General features: G+C 49.4%; 1 protein-coding gene across 4 annotated transcripts in view; it reads right to left on the reverse strand.

Annotated features, from left to right (window-relative positions):
- The window catches only part of ESYT3 (extended synaptotagmin 3), an 87251-nt gene that overhangs the window by 38732 nt on the left and 22839 nt on the right, over positions 1-25680 (reverse strand). For 2 of the 4 annotated variants that reach the window (XM_044946636.2, XM_006069981.4), the window contains exons 3-20: positions 24588-24722; positions 20434-20510; positions 18868-18934; positions 18181-18270; positions 17648-17703; positions 16198-16318; positions 10899-11069; positions 10139-10221; positions 8480-8528; positions 8190-8279; positions 7748-7810; positions 7582-7644; positions 6980-7048; positions 6362-6448; positions 5646-5795; positions 3483-3952; positions 2705-2803; positions 2073-2204 (exon numbers count right to left, since the gene is read on the reverse strand). In XM_044946636.2, the coding sequence (XP_044802571.2) occupies positions 2073-2204; positions 2705-2803; positions 3483-3952; positions 5646-5795; positions 6362-6448; positions 6980-7048; positions 7582-7644; positions 7748-7810; positions 8190-8279; positions 8480-8528; positions 10139-10221; positions 10899-11069; positions 16198-16318; positions 17648-17703; positions 18181-18270; positions 18868-18934; positions 20434-20510; positions 24588-24722 (2072 nt within the window). The remainder of the gene's footprint in view (positions 1-2072; positions 2205-2704; positions 2804-3482; positions 3953-5645; positions 5796-6361; positions 6449-6979; positions 7049-7581; positions 7645-7747; positions 7811-8189; positions 8280-8479; positions 8529-10138; positions 10222-10898; positions 11070-16197; positions 16319-17647; positions 17704-18180; positions 18271-18867; positions 18935-20433; positions 20511-24587; positions 24723-25680) is intronic. The other 2 variants (XM_044946634.2, XM_044946643.2) reach the window with 2 other exon arrangements.

Consider the following 25680-nt stretch of genomic DNA (forward strand, 5'->3'; position numbering starts at 1 on the left):
CTTCATTATTCACTCTTGATAAGTTGTATCTTTCTAGGAATTTATCTTTTTCTTCTAGGTTATCTAATTTGTTTGATGTATAACTATTCATAGTCTCTTATGATCCTTTGTATTTCTGTGGTATCAATTTTACAGCTTCTGTTTCCTCTTTTTTGTCCTCTTTTTTTTCCCTTGGTGAGTCTAGCTAAAGGTTTATCAATTTTGATTATCTTTTCAAAGCTCTAAGTTTCATTGATTTTTTTTTCTATTGTTTTTTTAGTCTCTATTTCCACTCTGAACTTTATTTCCTTTCTTCTGTTAACTTCGGACTTTGCTTATTCTTCTTCTTGTTCCTTGAGATGTAAGGTTAGGTGGTTTGAGATTTTTTACTGTTACACTGTTATCATATAACAGTAAATGATATATGCATTTACTGTTATGAAATTTCCTTTTAGAACTGTTTTTGCTACATCCCATAAATTACGTTATGTCACATTTCCATTTTCTTTGAACATATCTTATTTGTCTTGATTTCTTAACATGATTTTAGTCTTCTTAAATTTAACACTTGTTTGTGGCAGCCTAGTATATGATCTATCCTGGAGAATGTTCTGTGTGCACTTGAGACTGTGTATTCTGCTGCTTTTGGATGGACTGTTCTATGTATTAGACCAGTTCATCTGGTCTAGCAAGTCATATACAGCTAATGTTTCCTTATTGAATTTATCAGATGATCTATCCTTTGATGAAAGTAGGGTACTAAAGTAGCCTCCTTGAATTCTGAATGATAAGTTTCCCCAGTAGAGTATTTTTGGTTGGAAGCATTTTTCTTTCAGCACTTTGAATATATTGTGCCACTCCATTCTGGCCTGCAAAGTTTCTGCTGATAGTCTTATGTTGGGGGCTGGCGGGGGGGGGCGCTCCCTGATAATGTAATTACTTGTTTTTCTCTCGCTGTTTTTAAGATTCTCTTATCTTTAACTTTAGATATTTTAATTATAATGTATATGGTGTCAATCATGTACTCAACAAGAGACCTCTGAACTCTTTACTTCTGGGTTTACATTTAAGATCAAGGTTGCCAAATCTGCCTTGTAGATAATCCAGGCATAAATTGCTGTTAAAAATTTGAGAGAGAATTACTAACAGATTAGGTTTGTCACAAAAGTCAACCTCCTGTGTTCCCACATAGCAATTTTGACATCCTTTTATGTCAGAGCTCCCTTTGAAGGCAATATTTTTCACTTGTGTGACTGGAGAATATAGGATGGTGCCTAATATTAATAGAAAGTGTTCAATAAATATTGAAAGAATTAATTCTCTCTCCCCACATTCTTTCTTGATATCAATGAACTAAAAATGTAGCTTTTGAAGGAACATTAGTCTTTAGACATGACCCAAAAAAGAACTCAGTACAGCTCTTTTTAAAATGAGTAGTTATTGATCAAGATAAGTGGAAACAAACATCATTAGGTAACTCATCCTAGGCTGGCTAGCAATGTCTTCTCTTAGGATCCCACAGCAAAAAGAAGCAAGTACCTTGTGATCAACTTAAAATCAAGAATAAGAATATTAAAGATAAGACTTACCACCACAGACTCATCAAAAGCAAGAAATGTGATTAAACTCTGTCTACTAATTTTGTCCCCAAGGACATGGGTGGACACACTGGGGGAGGGTAGCTGTTCCACCTATGCTTGTTACAGGAGTGAAGACAGGCCAAAGAGCTTGGAACTTTGGAGGAAATTTTAGGTCCTTAGGTTCAAGGTATGTTTATTTATGTTTGAAAACAAACATCTGACTAGATTCAAATGTTTTTGCTGCCAAAGGGGATTCGTTTAAAGAGAAAGAGTGTGGAACATTTCATAATCAGGAACGCTTTGGTCCACACAGGCAAGAAAAATGGGTAACTGTTTTGCTAAACTTCTCTGGCAGTCCTTTTCTCCCACAAAATGTAGAAGCTTCATGACTGTGTTGGTGTCCTGTTCAACCCCAGCCCTTCCCAGCATCTGGCAGTTGCCAGGCACACAGGAGGTACTCAGCAAATACTCACGTGGCTGAGACACTCTAAGCAGGCTACCTGGGCCACTTACGTCTCATCAAACCGGGGCTCCAGGGTCTTCCGCTTCACTGAGGTCTTCTTACGACTTGCCCACCTCCTTTCTGGCAACAAGTAGACTCTGACATAGGGATCAGCTCCACTGCTGGTACAGGGCGTCAGGTTTCTGATTTGGTTTCAAACACATTAAAGAAAAAGGCCCCTCATTTTGAAATACTGAAAGTACTCATTTGGAGAAAGCTGTACTAGCCATACAGCTTTAGATAGCCTTGGGGATAAAAATGCCCTGTAATCTAGACCAAAAAAATCAAAAGTCTGCAGAATTTGGAGGACAAAACATCAGATGCGTGGTTTTAAAAACATGTGTTTTTATGAAGTTTGGGGTAGAGCCAAGTACTTTTCCATGTAAAGGAAGTTGAAGATTCTTGAAAAAATGTCCTGGCTCCAGGGCACCCCAGACAGCTTTGCAACAGATGTGTCTGAGCAACACCCTTGATTCTGGAGCCTGTCAGCTCCATTGAGGATCCTGTTAGAGCATTCGAACCTCACTCCTTCCAAGTGTCTACCTTGGGGCTGCCTGTCCCTGCCATTGCTCCAAGTGCCCCCACTGATTTTTGGTCACCTGATGCTCCCAAGGGATCTTTCCTGGTCCTAGCGTCTCTTTACCTGCAGCCGTTGATTAGCACGCTGAGACAGCGCCGCAGACACACATAGCGCACCGTGAGCTGAATCTCACCCAGCCCCCGATGCCCGAGATCCCCGCCTCTGTAAAGAAAGGGCTTGTCATTTCTCTTGCCATTACGGGTGCTGGCCTCTCCCCCCACCCCCAAGAAGCATGTCAGTTAACAGATTAATTCTCAATAAGGTTCCTTTTAGTTGGAATTACTTCCTATCCCGCATTCATGTATAATGATCCTACTTCACTGTAGGGAAAGCATGGTACCATAGGAAAAACTCTCTAGCAACATCTGCCTTTATACTATGATTTCTTGTGGAATCTTGGGCAAGTTACTCAACCTTTATAATAGTAAGTTCTGTCTTTTAGGGTTACTGTGAAGATCCAATTGCTAAGTCCAGAGTCAACACTTAATAAATAGCAGCCATTGATTATATAATTCCACATTCTTGGCTTTCCATATCATCCCAGTATAAATAACTCTTTAGGATCCAAGGTATGTTTTTGCTGTAAGGAACCTTAACAACCAAAGCCCAACACTGTTTTATAGTTGGTGTATAGCTAGAGCCCCACCAGACTTTTGGGCACATGCACACGTGCTTTCTCTCCCCACATCCTGTGTTCTTTCTATCCCACCATGCTCCCTTATGAAACCATTTTATGAAAAACCAGGACTTGCATAGAAAAGTAAGTTCATATCTACTTTTCCATCCAGGGAGGTATTTTCCATGCAGGTCATTTTAGAAAATATTAAGCAGAGGTGCATACTCAGTGTTGAGGCTGATATCTGTCAGGTCAAAGCAGGAAGAAGCCAGGGAGTTGAGTGAGGACATGCTGGGAGCCAGCCCTTTGGGTGGCCATGCGAATGGGGAGGCAGGGCATTTCATGGGTCTGGGTGACTTGATGGGCCCTGGAGAGTGGGGGCCTGGCACAGCCAGGTAGATGGTGGCCAGACTCTTCTTCCCCATGGGTGCACTGTCCTTGCCTTTGGGCTCTGGGCCCGTCTCTTCAAGCATGGGCTTGGTGGCAGTGATGGTGGCAGAAGTGGTGTTCTTGGCGGCTTGCTTGATCTCGGAAGCAGGGTCTGGAGGGCATGACAGATCTGTAGGGCCCTCTCCCTGGGGTGGGGCTCTAGGGTCCTGGTTGGCGGTGACCTTCTTAATGAACAGAGGGCCTTTCTTTAGGGCTTCAGGTCCTGTGTATGGACTTCCCAGCTCCCGTTCTTCCAAGTGCAGGAACTGTAAGCAGATGGCAGGGTTGTTTATGGACTGGCACACCACTTGCACTTTCTCCCCGTCTGCTCTCACCTTCACCCCTGGGAAATGGTTCCTTCTCTCTTCTGGAAGGAACAGTTTCCTCAAAACTCTGTTCCTTCCTGACTGCCCAATCCAATGGATTTTTACTCCCAGACCTATTTTCGTAACCTCTCTGCCTCTGGCTCCCTCTGACCAAACCTTCTCATTGCCCTTCTTGCTGCCTCAGTAATCGTCATGAAGACTCAGTTGTGACTCCCTTTTCTCTATACTAGTTCTGGTTGCTGGAGACCTGACCCATTTACCTTAGCCTTCCTGTATATCACCAGCTGCCTTCTGGATGTGATAATTTCTAACCACCACCTTATTCACCATTGCTTTCCCCTAAAATGTGTTTTCTATCCAGATACAATCATGTGCTCCCAAAGTTTCAAACCTCAGCCATTGTTTCTCCTTCTCCTTTTCCCATCAATCATTAAGACTCTTCCCAGGAATTTCCATTTCCAGTAATATGGTGATCAAAATATTCTGAAAAACCTCTTGTTAGAAATGCTCAATAAAATGAAACAAACATATTTCTAAATGCATAGCCAAATTCACAAGAAAGTAAGGGAAATCCCTAGGTTTTAAAAAAAAAAAAAGCAAAAAAAAAAAAAAAGAAAACTGAAAAAAGGTTAACTTTCTCAGGGTTATTTATCAACCTTAGAATCCAAGGGGTTTGGAGATGAGGCCTTGGGTCATTGTAGGACCTGGGAAGGTGGGATATGTTTAGTGAAAAAGTAGTCTAGGATAAACATTTCACCCACCAGCAAAGACTGATGACAAGAAATATATCTCAGCCTATACTATGGCTAGTGGGAAATAAAAGTATTTCCTGAGAATATGGCACTGTATAGGTTTGTCTCCTATGAATTTTGGATTCATATTTATACACCCTGTGGAGTCACGAAACCCAAAGTTTGAAAATTAATATAAAAATGGACTCAGGTTTATAATGTTCCTGAGGTGCCTGGCTGCAGCCAAAGCAGAACTTCCTTGGAAGTGAACAACCTCACTTCAAGTCACAAAGGTAACACTGAACACATGTCTGCAACCCCAGTTACCAAATGTAGAAATGAGTCACCATGAAAAAGCACCGACAGACACAACAGACATCAAAATTTAACTCCCCAAGATCTTCAGATAACAGGATTAGCAGACATACATTTTAAGTATTTTCAAATAATTAAAGATGGACTAGAAATGAAAATAAAATACAACAGAAGATATTGTAGATTTGGAAAACATAAAGTGAAAAATGAAAAAATAGCCTTTGAAATAAAAACCATGAACAGGTTTAACAGCAGATTAGGCATAGCCAAAGAAAGATTTAGTGGTATGGAAAACAGGTCTGAGGTGATTAGAAGGTAGCACCAAGAGATAAAGAGAGAGAAAATATGAAGGTCAGGTCATGTTAAGCCATGGAGATGATAAGGTCCAATGTAATCAAAGGAAATGTAGAAGGAGAGATTAAAAGATTGGGAGAGGCAATATTTGAAGAGAAAATGGCTGACAATATCCTGAAGTTGATACTAAAAAATATGAATCCATCTCTGAACTTCTTCGCAACACAGGGCAGATACTTAGTGCTGGGGCAGACCACCCCTTGCCCACCCTGGAGGAAAAGGGAGAGATTTACCCGAAGCACCAGCCTCATGGAGATGAGGCTGTCCAGGCCTGAGTGGTCCAGCTGGAAGCGCTGCTCCAGAGTAAGGTCTGCATGGGGGAGAATCTGGCACAGGGGGAACTCCAGCACTCCTAGAGCACACTCTTGGTCGTCATCAAGCACCTGGGCAATGGGCCGGTCACAAAACAAGATGATAACCAAGCCCCACCCTCGCCAGCACTACTCGGCTCCAGCCAAGACTGAGTTTACTTTGGTAACTATGTTCTGTGCTTCTCTTGGCCTCTGGTTCTGTTCTGAAAACTGGAAATGAGACCTGACTTGGTCCCTGCCTTCAGTCAGGGCAAGAGAGTGACTCAGGGGAGAGGCAACCATGACCTATATGAGGCAAGTTTGTCACTGCCCTGGGGCCTTCAGGGCTTTAGGGACTGATGAGCTGTGCTGCTCTATGATGGGACCAAGTACATCATCATTAATGTCCTGAGTAGATTTCAACCCAGGCCACACTAGGTGCTATTAATATTTAAAAACTGGAGACTCTGGCAGGGAGTGCCATGGGACTTAAGGGTTTGTCCTTCCACAGCCTCCTCCCCAATGACCTTGGGCACCTGCTCATGAGATGTGGGCCCTCAGTATCCCCTCCTGACTCCCTGGGGAACCTGCTCAAGCCCCCACCCCTCGCGGCTTAGACACCTCTGAGCTCTGTTCCAAGAGCCCAACTTCATGCAAACCTTCAGATGCAGCTGTTCAGCAGCCACATTGTGCACGAAGAAGGAGAACACCTGGCTCCACACAGGGTCCTTGCTGCAGGGACAGGTCTGGGAGCAGGAGAGAAAGGGAGCACTGAAGGGTTAGGTTGGGCAGAGCAGGGTACCAGTGCCCTCTGCTCTTACTCCATCCACCCAGGGATAGACCCACACATGCTGCAGCTCGTAGGAGGCAACAGGTCAGGGCAGCCAGACTCAGAGGTGAGGAGAGTGTGCCAGGAACTCTCACAGGGGCTGAAATCCCACCAGCACTAGAACTCACTTCCCTAGGGAGGTGGTGGTAGAAGGGCAAGGGGACTTCTGCTGCTGGGGTGATGGAAATGTCGTAGGCTGAGAGCCATGCCTAAGCTGGAACCCTGGTTCTGCTTTCTAGCTCTTGGAGTCACTGATCGCTGGTCCCCAGATTCTTGAACTATAGAACTCTTTCGTGAGGTTATTTTGAAGACACAGTGATATAAAGCACCTATAATGTGCTCTGGCACCTACTTCAGTGTAAGCTAATTACCTTCACTTTTGCTTCTCTCCCTGAAGTGTTGGGGCCCCCATTTCCTTAGTCTTTGGCTGTACACCAAGCTATCTTACCTTGCTCAGGTGTGTCTTCTTGCCTACAGAGAGCCTGACGTAGGAAGAAGGGTCTCTGCTGACTTTATTCTGTGAGGGGACAAATCCGCAAAATAGAGATAGCACCCACAGTGCCAACTTGAGACCCTGCCTCTCAACCCTCAGGAGCATCGGTGGGACCTGAGGCCACCCAACCTGCGTCCCTTTGAGAGAAGGCCTCCTTGGTGCTCCCAGGGGTCTGGGCTGTCATCACTGTGCCAGCACCTGGGCTGGGCTGACCCTGTGGGGAGCTTCCAAGTTAAAGACAGGAGGCATGGCTGGACACAGGTGCTTGTTCCCTAGAGCTGTGGAGACAGACAGGGTGGAGCTGAGCTCTGGCTTCCCCTGAGCTGTGTGACCCAGGCACTTAGCTTCCTGGGTCCTATTTTTAAATGGCAATAAAAATGGACACATAGCCACCATGGGACTCAGGCATAACGGATGTGGGAGGAGCCCAGTGCCCAGCTCACTGCAGACTCAGTGATCCCCATTGAGTCATCATCCCCAGGCTGTGTACACAGCAGACTGGAAGCTGTGTTTACTCGGGGAAAGGAGCTGTCACTTCCTTTCACAAACACACTTACCCTGGCAAATCTGGACAGCTTTTTGGCTTGATATTCACCATTTAGGTACTCAAAAGGGCTTCTCTGCAGCACGAGAAGAATAGGGTGAATGAGCAACATATGGACATTTGAGAGTGACGGGCACAAGGCAGGGTGTGTGTGATGCTCTGGCCATGTCACCACTCACCGGCAGGTTGCAGGCGCTCTCCAAGAAGACCACGAGGATGGCAGTGGAAAAGCTCCCACGGTCCTACAAGCAGACACAGACCCTCACTACAAGCAGGGGACAGGCAGTTTAGGAGAGCCCTCTTCATGGCTCCAGACTGGCCATCCCTCCCCTCACAACCTAGCTCTTTGTTGAAAATACAACTGCAGCATGACAGACTCGAGTCAGAACTGGTGGACTTCCTATGAGCTGGGCTGACAGGCACTAACAGAACTTTTAAGGATCCCATCCACCCTGTGTGGAGATGAGGGCTGAGGGACATGCTCTCCAGAAGGCGGGGCTGGCCGGAGGACCCTGAGCAAGATCTGCGGCTTCAGGTCCCTCCTCCTCCCTCCTCCCCACACACCACTCACAAGTGCCCGCCTCCACCTTTCTGTCCAGAAGCCTGACACCCTGCAGTCACCTCAGTCACAGCGTCCGGCTCTGTGATCAGTGAAAGCCATTCCAGCCGCAGGTGCAACCGCCCGCTTGTTGTGTTGTTCAGCGCAAACCACTGCAGGGGGATGGGGAGGGGAGCTTGGGGACAGGGCCAGTGAGACCCCGTAGGGCCCTGATAGGGGCTTCAGGGAAGAGGTGAACCAGAGCAGACAGGGTGGGCTCTGGGCTAGGAGAGGTGGTTATGGAAGGCCAGTACTACAGTTTGGGGCAGAAGCAATGCTGTCCACAAGGAGGGGTTGCAGGTGCCAACTCTACCTCATCCACCACTCTGTTGGTCATGACATCCCCGAGGCAGATCTGCAGGCTGGAATACACAGGGAGTGAAGGTCAGTTCAGCCCAGGGGCAGCAGCAGGCATGGAGGCCCACTCTGAAATGTTTTCAAGTATCTGAGTGGACCTCAAGACAGGACCTTATTCATCCAAAGAATGAATGCAAGACCACTTTGAGCTCAAGCTAAGGAAGAACTGTCTAGCCACTGGGGCTGCTCCCATTGGGCATGCTGCCCAAGCAGGCAAGCAGCTCTGACCCCCGGAGGGGAATAAGCTAACGCTGCTGGACACACTGGCTCTGGATGCGCAATGAGGGTGCTACTGGCATTTTGGCTGGGATGAGTCTTCATTGTGCAAAACTGCCCATGCATTGCAGGGATTTAGCTTCTCTGTCCTGTGTCCTCTAAATGCCAGTGGCACCACCTCCCACAGTCACTGTAATAACCCAACAGGCCCTTCCATTTCCAAAACTGCCTCAGATGCCCTCCAGGGGCTAAGTATAGTTGGCATGAGTGTGAAAGAAGGTAACACATTCACCGTGTGCCTCCCACCTACCCTGACAAAGCCCAGCTGGGATTTAATTCCATGTTAACTGTTAGAAATGTGCTGGACCTCAAAACACACTTGAAATCAGTTACGTAAAACATGAACCACAGACACACTTATAATCTGTAACATTACAAAAGTCACAACCCCTTTAAGATGAAAATTTAAAATGGTAAGTCACATCTGGTGGTAAGCTATTTCTTAGCCTGTTAGGTTGTGCCTGTCCCATTTTGTTTCTACATTTTAAAATCACATGTACATGGAAACAAGCTAAACAACTTAGGAGTATGAAGATCTGGGTAAAACTGTTCTGCTGCTTCCTAGTCCCGGCCTCTGAGATGGGCAGTGGTGTCGCTTCCACACCAGCACATGTGAACACACACACATCCCCCCTGGAAAAATGTCGACTGCTTCCCCCACTTCCTTAGCTATACTGAATATCCTCGTGGTCAACACACATAGATCCTACTCATCATTTTTAAAAGCTGTAGGGTATTCTTTAGTTTAGCAATGATAAATTTATTCAAATATTCAACCAGTGTCCTCTGAGTCTGGTCATGCTTCCAGGTTTTTTGTTTTGCCACCATAGATAGTTCTGCAATAAATGATTGAGGTCTAATGCTTTTTATAGGAGATTCCTGAAATTGGGATGGCTGGACCAGTGTAATTTTGGGGTTTTGATGGCCCCCACCCTAGTCCTTTCAATCCTTAGAGCACAGAGGCTCTGTTCCACCACAGAGTGAGCACATGTTTCTTGGGTGCTGGGGCCAGGCTATGCATGCCAGCCTTAGCCCTGCACACTGCTCCAGATGGGACTCTGGGTACATTATGAAGAGCACAGAAAGCAGAGCCCATGGTGCACAAACCTCAGGACCCCCTCCATGCCTCCAGAGGGCTAGGACTCAGGGCTAGACACCCAGGGGACGTCTGGGGAGGAGGTCCATGGCAGCGGTATGGAATGGCAGTATTGGCTGCCTGGCACAGTCACCATGTCAGAGTGTGGTGGGAGTTGCAGGTCCCTGAATGGTGCAAGTGGGAGTACCTATGACCCCAAGGGCTAGAGCCCTGCACCCCCAGGCCCAGCTTGGCCCTCCTCACCTGCCCAAGAAGTCGTCCTTGTCAGGATCCTCATCGTACAGGTCCACTTCCAGATCCTGCCCAGGGACTTCATACACTATGAACTGGGAGGAAAGAGAGGTAACTTGACCTGCAGGCCCCGAAAGCTGATGAAACAGACATCAAGCATGACCCCAGGGGAGCCAAGTTCCAGCCCTGCCTCCTGGAAGCTCGGAGCCCTGGGCAGGTTCCTGCCTTTCTCGGTTCCTGGAGAACCTTATTGGAAGAAGGGAGTGATGCCCTCTCCTGTGGGATGCAGAGACTCAGAGGCATCTTGTATAAGACTGTGGCAGGGTTGGGGCTCGGACGGGTGGCTGCTCTGTTTTCTGCCAGGGGCTTGTGGCTTCCAAACTGTGACCCTTAACCTGGCTGTGGGCCTGCCCTACCCACAATAGGGACTGTGGTTGAACTTAAGGGAGAACTTAAGGCTACTGGCATCTGGTTCTGAGAGGGGGCAGGACTGCCCCTGAGGTTCTATGAATTGGAAACTTCCAATGAAGCTGCCTCTGGTCAGGAAAAGAGGGAGGAATCAATCAATAAACTACTCCACCAGGAGCGGCCATCTCCAGAAGCCTAGTGGGTCTGAGAAGTAGGTCTGCCTGTCCCCAACGCCATGCCTCTGGCACAGTGCTACCCCATGGGTATGTGAAGACCATGAAGGCAGAACCCCATCTTGTTTGGGCCAGTACTGCCCAGAGTGGAGCTCTGGAGAGCACCTGGGAGCCGCTAAGGAGCCCCTTACCTCAAACACCTCATTCCAGGTGGGGGACAGGTTCTTATAGATGGTCCTGCTCCGGAAGTGCTGCAGGCCGATGCTCACCTTGGCGTAGGGGTCTGACTTGCCTCGGATTCCCAGGAAGCTGTCCTTCTGGGCCAGCTTTTCAGCCTCCAGCAAGTGGACTCTGATCACTCCCTGCAAAATGCCCCAATCTGAGGCTCACAGCTGTTTCGAGGAACCTCAAAGTCCCCAACTTCAGGGCCAAAGCCATCAGCTATCACTGCAGCCCCATCTCACCCTTTCCACAACTGGAGACAGAAGCCACAGGGCCACAGAGCAAGTGCGGGCAGGACCCAGGGCTCAGTCCACTGCATCAAGATGCCCGCACACATTCCCGCCCTTCTGACCTCCCTGCCTCCAGCCTACCCCGTGAATGGCCTGTTCAACTGCAGCCATTTCCTCCCCTGTGCCAACTGCCATGCTGCCTGAGCTGGTTTCCTCCTGTGAGCTGGTTTCCTCCTGTGTTCCATCCCTGTCTCTAACCCACATGCAGACTGAGATCCAGTATCATTTCTTCCCAACACCCAGATGTACATGCCCCTGTGGGCACTGCATGATGCTCACAGTAGGTCTATGGGCTCATCAAGGCCTCAGCACTTAGTCACCTCACTCCCAACCCTCTGGGCTACATCTTAAGCCAGAACAGAGCACAAGAATTAGGACAAACACTTAAGGGGACCAGGAGACCTCCTGCCTAGCACTATTTTTTTTAAATAGTAAATACATAAGACAGTAGGTGCTGAGAGAGGGCATCAGAGGGCAGACAGACTGAAACCACAATCACAAACAACTAGCCAATCTGATCACATGGACCACAGCCTTGTCTAACTCAGTGAAAATAAGCCATGCCGTGTGGGGCCACCCAAGACAGACGGGTCATGGTGGAGAGGTCTGACAGACTGTGGTCCACTGGAGAAGGGAATGGCAAACCATGCAGTATTCTTGCCTCAAGAACCCCATGAACAGTATGAAAAGGCAAAAGGATAGGATACTGAAAGAGGACCTCCCCAGGTCAGTAGGTGCCCAATATGCTACTGGAGATCAGTGGAGAAATAACTCCAGAAAGAATGAAGGGATGGAGCCAAAGCAAAAAAAAAAAAAACACCCAGTTGTGGATGGGACTGGTGATAGAAGCACGGTTTGATGCTGTAAACAGCAATATTGCATAGGAACCTGGAATGTTAGGTCCATGAATCAAGGCAAATTGGAAGTGGTCAAACAGGAGATGGCAAGTGTGAACGTCAACATTCTAGGAATCAGCGAACTAAGATGGACTGGAATGGGTGGATTTAACTCAGATGACCATTATATCTACTACTGTGGGCAGGAATCCCTTAGAAGAAATGGAGTAGCCATCATGGTCATCAAAAGAGTCCGAAAAGCAGTACTTGGATGCAATCTCAAAAACGACAGAATGATCTCTGTTCGTGTCCAAGGCAAACCTTTCAATATCATGGTAATCCAAGTCTATGCCCCAACCAGTAACACTGAAGAAGCTGAAGTTGAACGGTTCTATGAAGACCTACAAGACCTTCTAGAACTAACACCCAAAAAAGATGTCCTTTTCATTATAGAGGATTGGAATGCAAAAGTACGAAGTCCAGAAACACCTGGAGTACCAGGCAAATTTGGCCTTGGAGTACAGAATGAAGCAGGGCAAAAGCTAATAGAGTTGTGCCAAGAGAATGCACTGGTCATAGCAAACACCCTCTTCCAACAACACAAGAGAAGACTCTACACATGGACATCACCAGATGGTCAACACTGAAATCAGATTGATTATATTCTTTGCAGCCAAAGATGGAGAAGCTCTATACAGTCAGCAAAAACAAGACTGGGAGCGGACTGTGGCTCAGATCATGAACTCCTTATTGCCAAATTCAGCTTGAAATTGAAAAAAGTGGGGAAAACCACTAGACCATTCAGGTATGACCTAAATCAAATCCCTTATGATTATACAGTGGAAGTGAGAAATAGATTTAAGGGCCTAGATCTGATAGAGTGCCTGATGAACTATGGATGGAGGTTCGTGACATCATACAGGAGACAGGAAGCAAGACCATCCCCAAGAAAAAGAAATGCAAAAAAAGCAAAATGGCTGTCTGAGGAGGCCTTACAAATAGCTGTGAAAAGAAGAGAGGCGAAAGGCAAAGGAGAAAAGAAAAGATATACCATTTGAATGCAGAGTTCCAAAGAATAGCAAGGAGAGATAAGAAAGCCTTCCTCAGCAATCAATGCAAAGAAATAGAGGAAAACAATAGAATGGCAAAGACTAGAGATCTCTTCAAGAAAATTAGAGATACCAAGGGAACATTTCATGCAAAGATGGGCTCGATAAAGGACAGAAATGGTATGGACCTAACAGAAACAGAAGATATTAACAAGAGGTGGCAAGAATACACAGAAGAACTGTACAAAAAAGATCTTCACGACCCAGATAATCACGATGGTGTGATCACTCACCTAGAGGCAGACATCCTGGAATGTGAAGTCAAGTGGGCCTTAGAAAGCATCACTATGAACAAAGCTAGTAGAGGTGATGGAATTCCAGTTGAGCTATTTCAAATCCTAAAAGATGATGCTGTGAAAGTGCTACACTCAATATGCCAGAAAATTTGGAAAACTCAGCAGTGGCCACAGGACTGGAAAAGGTCAGTTTTCATTCTAATCCCAAAGAAAGGCAATGCCAAAGAATGCTCAAACTACCGCACAATTGCACTCATCTCACTGCTAGTAAAGTAAGGCTCAAAATTCTCCAAGCCAGGCTTCAGCAATATGTGAACCATGAACTTCCAGATGTTCAAGCTGGTTTTAGAAAAGGCAGAGGAACCAGAGATCAAATTGCCAATATCCGCTGGATCATGGAAAAAGCAAGAGAGTTCCAGAAAAACATCTATTTCTGCTTTATTGACTATGCCAAAGCCTTTGCCTGTGTGGATCACAATAAACTGTGGAAAATTCTTCAAGATATGGGAATACCAGACCACCTGACCTGCCTCCTGAAAAATCTGTATGCAGGTCAGGAAGCAACAGTCAGAACTGGACATGGAACAGCAGACTGGTTCCAAATAGGAAAAGGAGTACGTCACGGCTGTATATTGTCACCCTGCTTATTTAACTTATATGCAGAGTACATCATGAGAAACGCTGGGCTGGAAGAAGCACAAGCTGGAATCAAGATTGCCAGGAGAAATATCAATAACCTCAGATATGCAGATGACACCACCCTTATGGCAGAAAGTGAAGAAGAACTAAAGAGCCTCTTGATGAAAGTGAAAGAGGAGAGTGAAAAAGTTGGCTTAAGGCTCAACATTCAGAAAACTAAGATCAACATTCAGAAAACTAACTTCATGGCAAACAGATGGGGAAACAGTGGAAACAGTGTCAGACTTTATTTTTCTGGGCTCCAACTGCTGATGGTGATTGCAGCCATGAAATTAAAAGACGCTTGCTCCTTGGAAGGAAAGTTGTGACCAACCTAGACAGCATATTAAAAAGCAGAGACATTACCTGGCCAACAAAGGTCCATCTAGTCAAGGCTATGGTTTTTCCAGTGGTCATGTATGGATGTGAGAGTTGTTCTATAAAGAAAGCTGAGCACCGAAGAATGATGCTTTTGAACTGTGGTGTTGGAGAAGACTCCTGAGAGTCCCTTGGACTGCAAGGAGATCCACCCAGTCCATCCTAAAGGAGATCAGTCCGGGTGTTCATTGGAGGGACTGATGTTGAAGCTGAAACTCCAATACTTTGGCCACCTGATGCAGAGAGCTGACTCATTTGAAAAGACTCTGATGCTGGGAGGGATTGGGGGCAGGAGGAGAAGTGGACGACAAAGGATGAGATGGTTGGATGGCTTCACTGACACAATGGACATGGGTTTGGGTGGACTCCAGGAGTTGGTGATGGACAGGGAGGCCTGGCGTGCTGCAGTCCATGGGGTCGCAGAGTCGGACACAACTGAGTGACTGAAGTGAACTGAACATATGTATTTGCCCTTTAACTCAGCAATCCCATTTCCAGAAGTCTATCCTAAGGACCTACTGGCAAAAATATGAAAAGACATGTACAAGGCCCGTCAGTAGAGACTGGTTGAATAGATACAGTACATTCACATGGTGGAGTACGGTGTACCACAATGCCATGGGGTAACCCTCACAACACGTGTGTGATAACAGCAAGGTGAAGAAAGCGGTAGCCTGCTGCCACCCATCCTAGAAAGAGAGACTGTGCCTGCAGTCAGATAATGCACACACAACCATACAAATGTATATGCTCATATTAGAAAACAAATAATGGAAAGTAATAGAAGGATAAACCTTTACTTATAGGGGAGGCAAGAACTAGGTGGTAGAAGCCAAGCTCCCTAAAATAGCTTTTCATACTGGACTTTATAAGAGTGCAGATATTTCACATGATTGTAAAAGGGCGTTAAGATTTAAAAAAAAAAAAAAACAACTCTAGAAATAGGGAATGGAAGGAAACAAATCCATGAAACATTCATGGCCAATTGTCACCAACACAAAGAGGGACCAAGTGAGTTTAGATTGTAGCAACTTGATGTACATGTCCAGTGGGATGTGCTCTAAGGACAGAATGTTTACAGTGGTTTTGATGTAGGCGACAGTGCTGTGTTGTTATGCTGAGGCTGCTAAACCTGCAGGGTGGGTAAGGACCACGCGTTCCCCTGCATGACCTGAGGGGGCTGATGCCTCCCACCTGGCACTGATGGTAGAAACAGGCACCTCCCCTTCTCCTGAGGCCCTGACTCCCTGACCCACAGCCAGGGCACCTTCTGCAGGGAGGCCACGTGGCTGTCCCCGGGGGCCTCCTGAGCTGGGCCCAGGATGGGCAGGGGCAAGGGGGGTGGGCACCCAAGGAAGCCCCATATCCTCGCTCCTTCCCAGCAGATGTGAGGGTCCTTGGCATCAGCAAAGGATGGAGTGGGAGCCTCCTGTCCCTTAAGGGAAGGTGGCAGGCTCTGGAGTTTTCTGGGGGTGAATGAGGCTGCCCACAGACCCTAGCACAAGCCCTGTGGGGGACCAAGGTCCAGGAAGAAATGCTCCCTGGGCTTTTCCCTTCCAAGACAGGTAGCTTTGGACAAGTCATTCAACCTTCCTGAGACTCAGTCTTGGCCCCCAAAAATGGGATGCCAGGCCCTCACAGGGCAGAAATAAGCATTACCATCTGAGGATATACCCCTCTGCCTGGCCCGTCTGTCCTTCAGCTCTGGGCCTGGTGCTCTGCAGCCAGTGTGGGTACTCACACAAGGCAGAGGGAAGCGCAGGTTGGTTACGTCCAGCCCCTTCTTCACGGGCACAGTCACACGGTTGGGCAGCACCAGGTGGGTGGCAATGAGGTCCTCCAGTAGGCTGTCTGTCATCTCACTGGGGAGAGTGGGCACGACCAGCTATGGAGGGTGGCAGCACCTCCCCCCGGCCACCTGTCCCTCCGCCCTTCCCTGGACCTGGAATGAGGAGCAGAGCTTGGGGACAGGTGGGTCCCTCCCAGCAGAGAGCAGCCGTGACCCCAACCTGTCTGGATGAGGGATCAGGGGAGGATGTAGGGTGTACATTTTGACAGCCCCCCACCCAGATCATGCTCTATTCCTCTCTGAAGCATCTCATCATGGTAACCAAAAGCAAGGACCTGGATGCTGGGTTAGAATCTCGGCTCCACCAACCACAAGCTGTGTGACCTTGGAAAGTCACTGATCTCGACCTCAGTTTCCTCATCTCTACCTGCTGTTATAAGGATGAGTAAATACATGTGAAGTGCGGAGAACAGTGCCCCATGTCCAAGAAATGCCAGGTACACGTTCATGACTAGCTCTTCTACTCCCTGACATCACCTTGAAATTCTCTTTATTGCCTGATTCCATCTCGCCAGTACAAGGAGACAGGGCAGTGCCTATAACAGGGCTGGCACACAGTAGGTGCTCAAGAAGTATCTTCTGGACAAAAGAATGCATGACTGGATTCTCTGTGCCTAGCAGGCAGAAATCAGTGGGAATGGCCCCAGTGAGTGAGCAAGTGGTCCTAGCAGCAGGTGAGCCAGCTAGGGGGCACCCTGGCTAGTTCACTGTCCCTCCCTCATGGGAGGTGTGTCCACCCAGGGCTGGAGCCCTTCTTTGCTCCTCTCGGGCCCCAGGGAGGCAGGCTGCTCAGACCAGCTCCTCCTTGCTGGCTTCTGCTATGACAGCTGCCCGCCCCCTCCCACACTGGTGTCTGTGACGCGGTCACCATGGGCAGGAGCCATGTGGACTTCTCACACGCGCGTGGGTCAGGGAGGAGTTAATAAGAACAAGGAGGACACTTGTGTGTGTCCACACCCACTGTGCCAGTACCACACACACCTGAGTGTTCTCCCAGGGGACTCAAGACAGAGGAACTAGGCTCCCATTTACTGAGAAAGAGCCCAGAGAGCTGAAGGAACTTGTCCAGAGGTGCACAGTGACTAATGGGGGGCCGGAAGTCTGGCCTGCTTCCAGAGCCTGCGCTCGCCCCTCATCAGCCCACACAGCCTTCTCTGGGACATCCCATCTCATGGTGTCACTCCAAACACACCACCCCTGACCCTCTGGAGGGGCAGGTCCCACGCCTCTCCTGGTGTAGAGAGCAGGGAGGGTTCAGCCGTGGGGCAGCTCCTGTCACTGACCGCACAGCCCGGGGTGGGGCCCACCTCAGCTCTGCCTAGCAGTCCACACAGGCCCTTACTTGATTCCTGGTGCATCCAGCAGGTTGGTCAGGCCTGTCCAGTTGATCTGCAGGTGCTGCAGGGGCAGAAGGGGGCAGTTAGGCTGGAAGGAGCCAGGAGCCCCGGCTGAGCATCCTCACGCCCACCCCCATGGGGAATTCAGCCTTTGGGGGTGGGGGTGCCCTCTGCACGGTGCTGGGTGGGTGAGGTATGTCCTGTCCTGCTCAGGACCAAAGCTGTCAGGTGGGCTGCTTCCTGCCAGGACCACAGGAGTGGCCCAAGCGCACGGCCAGGCCAGCCTGGCATCAGAGAGCCTCTGCTCCACCCTAGGCAGCTGTGTGACCTCAGCTGGCCACTTCTCATCTAGCCGGCCTTCTTCCGGGTCTTGGGGACAGCAGGGTGGAGCTCCTCAGGCTTCCCAGGGAGCATATGAGATGATGGGTCTAGGTGGGCTTGGGCACATCTGTTCTTGGGCTCAAACCCAGTGCCTGGGCAGCGGGGGTCAGCGCCGGTTCACAGGGAGCGGCAGGCCTGCCTCGTCCTGGGGACTCACCGGCTTTTGAAGGAAGAACATCGTCACGGCTCCCACAAAGGGCTTGTCCACCAGTAGGGGCTCCAGGATGATCCGCAGTGTGCCCTGCAGCTGGACGGCAAGGAGGGACCTCAGCCGCCCTTCTCCTCACACCTGTTGCGCTGAGCGAGACGCTGCTGGCTCTTTCATGCCCAGGCCACCCCCAAATGTCAGGGCCACCTGCCACCACTGCAGCGACCGCACTCAGGGAAGAGAAGCCTGCATGCAGCGGCCACCCCTTTGCTGGCCACCAGGGTCCCGGCTGCCCTACACTGCTGTGCTGTCTGTGGGCCTTCAGCCTGGCCCACAGCTGGGGCCCAGGCATGCTCTCCAGCTCAGCTCCACTCCTGCCATAAGCTCCGCCTCCTCCATCCACCTGGGTTTCTCAGCACCCGCGCAGCATCTGTAGAGCCTCTCACTTCCTGGGGTCATTGAAGCCTCTCTGGCAGGGAGATTCCACCAACAGCGGCAGGATGGGGCAGTCCTGAGCAGTGGGGCAATGAAGCCCAGCCACCAATTCCTGGTCTGTGATCTCAGGCCTGGAGTCCCTTGATTGGTACCAGCCTCTGTGCCTGGTGTCATCGCCCCCTCTGCAGCCTCCTCCAGTGTCACCCCGCTCCCTGTGCCCTGAGCCCAACCCTGGAGGTAGTCATACCAGCCTCCACCCACCTGGATCCCGTTCACACCAGCCTGTATCTTCTGCAGCTCCACACTGATCTCACAGTCCCCGATATAGCTGGAAGTGGGGAGGGAGGAGGAAAATGGAGGGCAAGGGTAGGTCCACAACTCAGAAAGGTCAAGAAACTTGCCCAGAGCAGCCCACACAAGCCTGAGCCCTGCATCACCTGGATGTGGACTCCCTGACAGCCTCGGCCTTTCTCAGCTCTGTGCAGACTCCTAGAGACAGTACCCAGGGTCTAATGAGCATCCCCACCTCTGCCTTCAAAGGCAGCAATTCTGCATACCACCTCATCCTATGACACCCCATGGATGCCAAAGAGGAGGTCTGGGGTGCACACCCTACTGTGCTTCCACCCCATCTCTGCCTAGGTCTCTGCCTGAAGACCGCAGAGTAGCCCTGTTGCCTCCCTCCAGCCACTCATGCGGGTTGTTGCTGGGGGTAACGAGGTGGGCAACTAGTAAGATCTCAGAAGACTGAGTCCAGCTGGTGCTCCTGCCAAGCAATAGTCACAGGGAGCCCAGAATGGGTGCCCTTGAAGGTAGTCAAGGACTGAAGGAAAAGCGGAGGGAGAGAGCAGCTATCCAGTATCTGTAGGGTGCAGGCTGAGGAGCCAGACATCACAGAAATGCTGAGTGTCCCCTGGAAGACTGGGGTGTGCCCGGGGATCCCAGGGGCTCCCTGAGCTGACTGGAGAGCTGGGTGGGTTGGCTAGATAACTTTGACCAGTGCCAACTATTCACACAAGCATCCTGTGGCAGCCTGGGGGCCACAAGGGCCCAACTGCCAACAGTATCTTAACACATTTGAGACCAGCCCGCACGTGGGGATGGATATTCCCAGAGTTACTTCCTGTCTTCCCAGTGTGTTCTTAGCACCAGTCTCTGGGCTAAGGACAGGATATATGTGGCACTGGAAAGGAACGGGCAACATTGTGGAACCTCGGGAGTTGATCCTTGGTCCTTTAAGCACAGTTCAAATCCCACCACCTCCAGGAAGACTTCCTGGGTTGAACCTCCATTCTGACTCAAGCCTATTATCAGCTTCATTCAAAATAAACGTCCTTGCCTGATCCACTAATCAAGTCACTCACATGTCTTTGCATCCTTTAGTTTTTCTGATGTGCCACAGTGCCCAGTTCTCCCCCTGGCCTCTCACAGCCTGTGCTCCAAGCTCCCTGGGCCACACCACAAGTCCCCACGTTTTCCTGTCACACTTGCTGTCTCTTGCTACATCCTCTGTGAGACAGCTGATCTGACCCTCCAGGTGACTGGGCTCTGGCCTCCAAGAAAGCTCTGCTGCCTGGGCCTTGGTACCCAAAGCACGCCTGGTGCCTAGTCTGTGGGAGGAGCCAGGCCTAGTGGCTCTCCTGGGACCATCCTCCCCATCCCAGCAAGGACCCCATGCTCCAGCCCAGCTGGAAGAAGGGGCTTATGTGCCATGAGAGGCTTTCACACTCCACATGAGTGTTTATTTGCAACTCCATCTTCAACCTGGCTATTCCCACAGTGCTCCCCCATCCCCTACACCAGGCCCCCGGGGGCACAAGGGCTCACCAGATCTGCAAGTCCAGGACCACCTGTCTGCGGTTGCGCTGGTCTGTGTGCGTCTTGATGCCGTTGACCCTGGGGCACTGGAAGAGATGCCAAGGTTGGGGGGTGGTGGTGGCGGCAGGGAGTGACCTGGTCAGCAGGGGTCTTACATGGGGTAGGGGGGCAGCAAGGAGTTGCCAGCCCTGCCCATTGGTTTCAACCACAACAACCCATGTGACCACTGCACTCCAGGGGTGAGCACAAACAGAAAAACCCACCCTGTAGACCCTGCCCACCTGTGGCATCTTAATACCTCCCTCTACAAACAAGCAAAATTTTCATAATGGAGAAACAGTTCAATCAACCACAGTATTATCCTCCTACTCTCTCCATGCAAAATGATACTTACAAACGCGTTGACACATGAAAAGGTGACATCAAAGAATACAGAGCCAACAGTGCAGGAAAAAAGTAATACAGGGATATGATGAGCAGTTCATTAAAATTATTATGTACATTTTTTCAAAGAGTTTGTGGTAAGTGTGATATGTCAGCTTTTTAAAAAGTATAACTTGTTATAATTTATTTTCTTATACATTCTCATATTTAACATTTATTTTTGTCTTGGTTTTATATTTTAACATTCCTTTTCTTTAAGAGGGCCCCCCAAATTGCAGGAGCTTCAGGTGGGAGAGCACTTGGCTAGATGTTAAAGACCCAGAAAAGCCAGCAGAAGCCTGGCAGGGAGGAAGGGCCTGTCACTGATTTGCCCCAGCCTGGAGTCTGCTCCCGGGCTGGGGGCTGGCCTGCAGGCACCTGTGAAAGCCCAGCCAGCCCCAAGAGCCCCATCTGTGGAGACTGCCCTGGAGCAGGCCGCCCAGTTGAAGGTACCACCACAGAGAGGAGGGGTAGCCACTGCTTATAGTCTGTTCTGTGTCAGGCAGGCGGTCCCAGCCCAGGGCTCATGGTGAGGTGTGGGGCGCCAGGCTGGTCAGGTGCTCCATGTGGAGCACTACTTACCTGGCCATGCACAGTGGCCCTGATGCCAGGCCTGTTAATCACACTTCACAACCACCCTCAGAAATGGGTCCTTTCCTCTTACAGATGAGGAAACTGGAACTCAGAGAGGTTAAATCACTGGCCCAAGGTCATAACAGCAGTGAGCAGGGTTGGACATGGACACAGGAATCAAATGAAGCAGGAAACATTCTTGGGCATGAAGGGAGTAGGTGGACGGGGTGCACTGGGCCTGGCTAAGCAGGAAGGTCACAGGCAGAGACCTCTGTGATGCCCCCCAGTGGAGAGGTGGGAAGGGGAGAGGGATGGGAGAGTTAGGAGGGGTGGGAGGAGCCAGGACACAAAAGACTTTGAATGTCAGGACCAGGCATTTCCCCTGCAGGACCAGGGCATCTGGTCGGTCTGCAGGGCCCCTGCCAAGTGCTCATGAGAGGGTGAAAACCACCCTTCAGGACCAGCCACTCCTAGTGAGGTAGGAGGCAGAGGGGCCCCAGGGCAGGACAGCTGGCGTTCGTCAAGAGGAGTAAAACTGAAGCTCTGTTTCCCCTAGACACTCCAAGGACAGTTAGTGGCAAGAGTTGACTCTGAAGTAAAGATGACTGCTCCTGAGGTCAAGGAAAACTTCCCTGTCTGTCTGTACATGCGCAGGAAGGCTCCTTGGGGGTCAAAAAGGGAGGGGAGCCCCCCATAATGTGTGGACATGCACCCACCAGCCTCTGCAGCGGAATCCATTCTTAGCAAAAAGTTCTGCATGCACGTTTGGGAGGGTTCTAGAACAGGTCAGATGTGGGGAAAGAAACCAGATAATTGGCCAAAGGTAAACAAAGACCCGGAAGGACTGCTTTATATAATGATTTAACCACCTCTTTCCTGCACTCCTCATTACGGGTGACACCCACACCCTTTCTCTCTGGGTGTGTACTTCTGCGTTGTTTCTGTCTTAAACTATTTCTGTGTGCTCTCACATATGTTATGATAATAAGCTCTGGGTCTCTGATAATAAACTTTGTATCTGTTTTTACAGTTTTTGCCTCCTTGAAAACACTTTTGCTTTCAGTGGGGGTAAAAAGCCAGGGAGCAATATCAGAAATTTCAGCAACCTCAGATATGCAGATGATACCACTCTAATGGAAGAAAGTGAAGAGGAACTAAAGAGCCTCTTGATGAGGGTGAAAGAGGAGAGTGAAAAAGCTGGTTTAAAACTCAAGATTCAAAAACTGAAGATCATGGCATCTGATCCCAACACTTCATGGCAAATAGAATGGGGAAAAGTAGAAATAGCGACAGATTTTATTTTCTTGGGCTCCAAAATCACTGCAGTGACTGCAGCCACAAAATTAAAAGGTATTTTCTTCTCCTTGGAAGAAAAACTATGACCAACCTGACAGCATATTAAAAAGCAGAGACATAACTTTGCCAACAAAGGTCCGTCTACTCAAAGCTATGGTTTTTTCAGTAGTCGTGTATGGATGAGAGTTGGACCATAAAGAAAGTTGAGTGCTGAAGAAATGATGCCCTCAAATTGTGGTGCTGGAGAAGACTCTTGAGAGTCCCCTTGGACTGCAAGGAGATCAAGCCAGTCAATCCTAAAGGAAATCAGTCCTGAATATTCATTGGAAGGACTGATGCTGAAGCTGAAACTCCAATACTTTGGCCACCTGATGTGAAGAGCCGACTCACTGGAAAAGACCCTGATGCTGGGAAAGATTGAAAGCAAAAGAAGGGCGTGGCAGTAGAGGATGAGATGGTTACACAGCATCACTGACTCAATGGACATGAGTTTGAGCAAACTCCAGGAGATACTGAAGGACAGGGAAGCCTGGAATACTGCAGTCCATGAGGTCACAGTCAGTCACATCTTGGCGACTGAACAACAACAAGCCTCTATCCCCTGATGGTCTGGCTTTCATCCAGGCTACCCAGGTTCAATTCCTGGGCAGGGAAATATCTCACTTCAGGACTGCTCACTGCTACCTTGCTGAGATCACTAGGCCTGCTTCTGCTGCCAGTAAGGGACTGCTTTCCAGCAGCACATGGTCCCATAGGCATCACCGCCCGATGGGCAGACTGGCCAGGCAGGCTCTGCTATGAACACAGCAGTCTATGGGCTTCTTAACTCTTCACCTGCTGTGTACCCCTCTGGGAAGTCCTCCCTGACTCCCAGAGCCCCCATGCCTCTCCACTCCTGAATCCACGCGTTCCTCCATCATCACGTATACACTGCCAGGTCAGCATCTATCATCCACCAGCTTATACATCTGCCTCCACAGAAGGACAGAGTTCTTCCTGAAGGCAGGGGTACAGCCACAGCATCTCTGACTACAGAGCACGTGGCTGGGCTCAGTAAGTCATACATGAGTGAAGCAGGGAAAGAACAAATAACCAACAGATGCTGAGCCAGTCCAGGCAGAGCCTGAATCAGAACCCCCAGGATCAGGCCAGCCTGACCTGCCCCCACTTGGGCGGCTAGCTGAGCACACACCGTGGGGCTGGAAGACAGCTTTCAGTGGGCCAGCCTGCCTTCTGACCCCTGCTTATTCTGGGGCAGACCAGAGGCCAGCACCTCTGGTTGACAGGGTGATGGACTTCATGGTGGCTCTGCCTGAGGTACGCATTTCTGATGATCGAAATAAGACATTATAGAGGAGCTATAGGGCAGGAAAAGTGAGGCAGGAGGATGGACCAGGAAATGCAGCCTAGAGTCGGGACAGGACGTTAGGTGTGTTCAACACACACAGTTTTATCCTGGTCACTGAACCAGCATGGATTTGTAACACAGATTGCCAGTATCAATCAGTTAGTAGAGACTTAGTCACTGCTGTGAAGCACTGACCCCCTACTCCATGAAGGTGAGTTCTCCCCAGCTGATGCTGAGGTTAGCAAGCATGACTGGTACATTTTTGTGCGGGTTGGCTTCCACCACATGGCGTGTTTTCAAAATTGTGCTTTAGAAGAATGCAATTTCCTCCCACTTCTCTTGTCTCTGAGCCAGGCTTCCCTAGAACCCGCAGAGACAGTGGTGCGGGGACCAGAGGCTGAGGGGTTTATCCTGAGGCCAGAGACTGGGACGTGCAGGTGGGGGCTGGGTGCCCTGTGAGTCAGGCGTGACCCCCCCGTGGGGGCGGGGAAGAGCCTGCTGCCCCTCCCGAGACAGCACCAACCTTCTGTCCAAAGTAGAGCTTGGTGAAGGTGAAGGTCCTCAGGTGCATGCTCTTCTCCCGGATCTTGGGCTCCAGTTTCTCCCGGAACTTGTTTTCCATGATCATGCTGAGGTAGGGCCAGATCTGGAAGATGATCTGGGAGGACAGGACGATGCCCTACATGCTCAGGTCTGTGCTCCCTGTCCCAAACCCACAGCTGCCCAGGGGCGGTCCTTATACTGCAGCACCCATCGGCCTGTCTGCCCACCCTATCCCATCAACCTACCTGTCCATCTGTCTGGTCATCAAACTAGATAACTATGGCCATGATTCTCATGCTTACAGTGAGATCCCAAGATTTGCTGCCATTGTGCAGCCCACCATGAAAGTCATTCAGTGAATTAATAAGATGAAGCCCTTTAGTTCTGTGCTAAATAAGGAGCAGGTGCCAGAGGTTTAAGAAGAAAAAAAAAAAGAAACCACAGAAGGTAAATTTAAATTGTTTCCTATGGATTTGATTTTTTTCCTAAGAATCAGAAAAGGCTGCCTATAGCTGAATTCTGCAGCAGGACAACTCATGGCGCTGGGAACCAAGTGTGGGACCTGGGGAGAGAGGGTGGCAGAGAGAGGGGACCTGGTGGCAGGAGATGGTGACCAGAGAGGGATACAGATGGCCCTGGAGGTATGGGCTGGAGGGGCAGCAGCCCACGTGTTCTGTTTGGGACAAGCCTACTCCCTCTTCCTCTCTGGGACCTGGGCCTTTATTTATTTTAGTTTTGTGTGTGTGTGTCTGGACCATTTTGTCTTTTACTGAATTTGTTACAATATTGCTTCTAGCTTACCTTTTGTTATTTTGGCCACAAGGCATGTGGGATCTTAGCTCTTGGCCAAGGATCAAAACCTGCACCCCCCCCACCCCCCATCGGAAGGAGAAGTCTTAACCACTGGACCACCAGAGAAGTCCCTTGCGCTTTAATTTAAAGATGCAGCTCCCTCTTTTCAAACCCTAATCGGAGGAGACTGAAGGAGGTGAGTTTCAGGGCTTAATGCCCATTGTCTCAGAGGCCTCGATGAGCCAGGCATTGTGATACTTTAATTACCTCATTAGTCCTCA

The sequence above is a fragment of the Bubalus bubalis genome, chromosome 1 (assembly GCF_019923935.1).
Source record: "Bubalus bubalis isolate 160015118507 breed Murrah chromosome 1, NDDB_SH_1, whole genome shotgun sequence".
In the NCBI taxonomy this organism is placed as follows: Eukaryota; Metazoa; Chordata; class Mammalia; order Artiodactyla; family Bovidae; genus Bubalus; species Bubalus bubalis.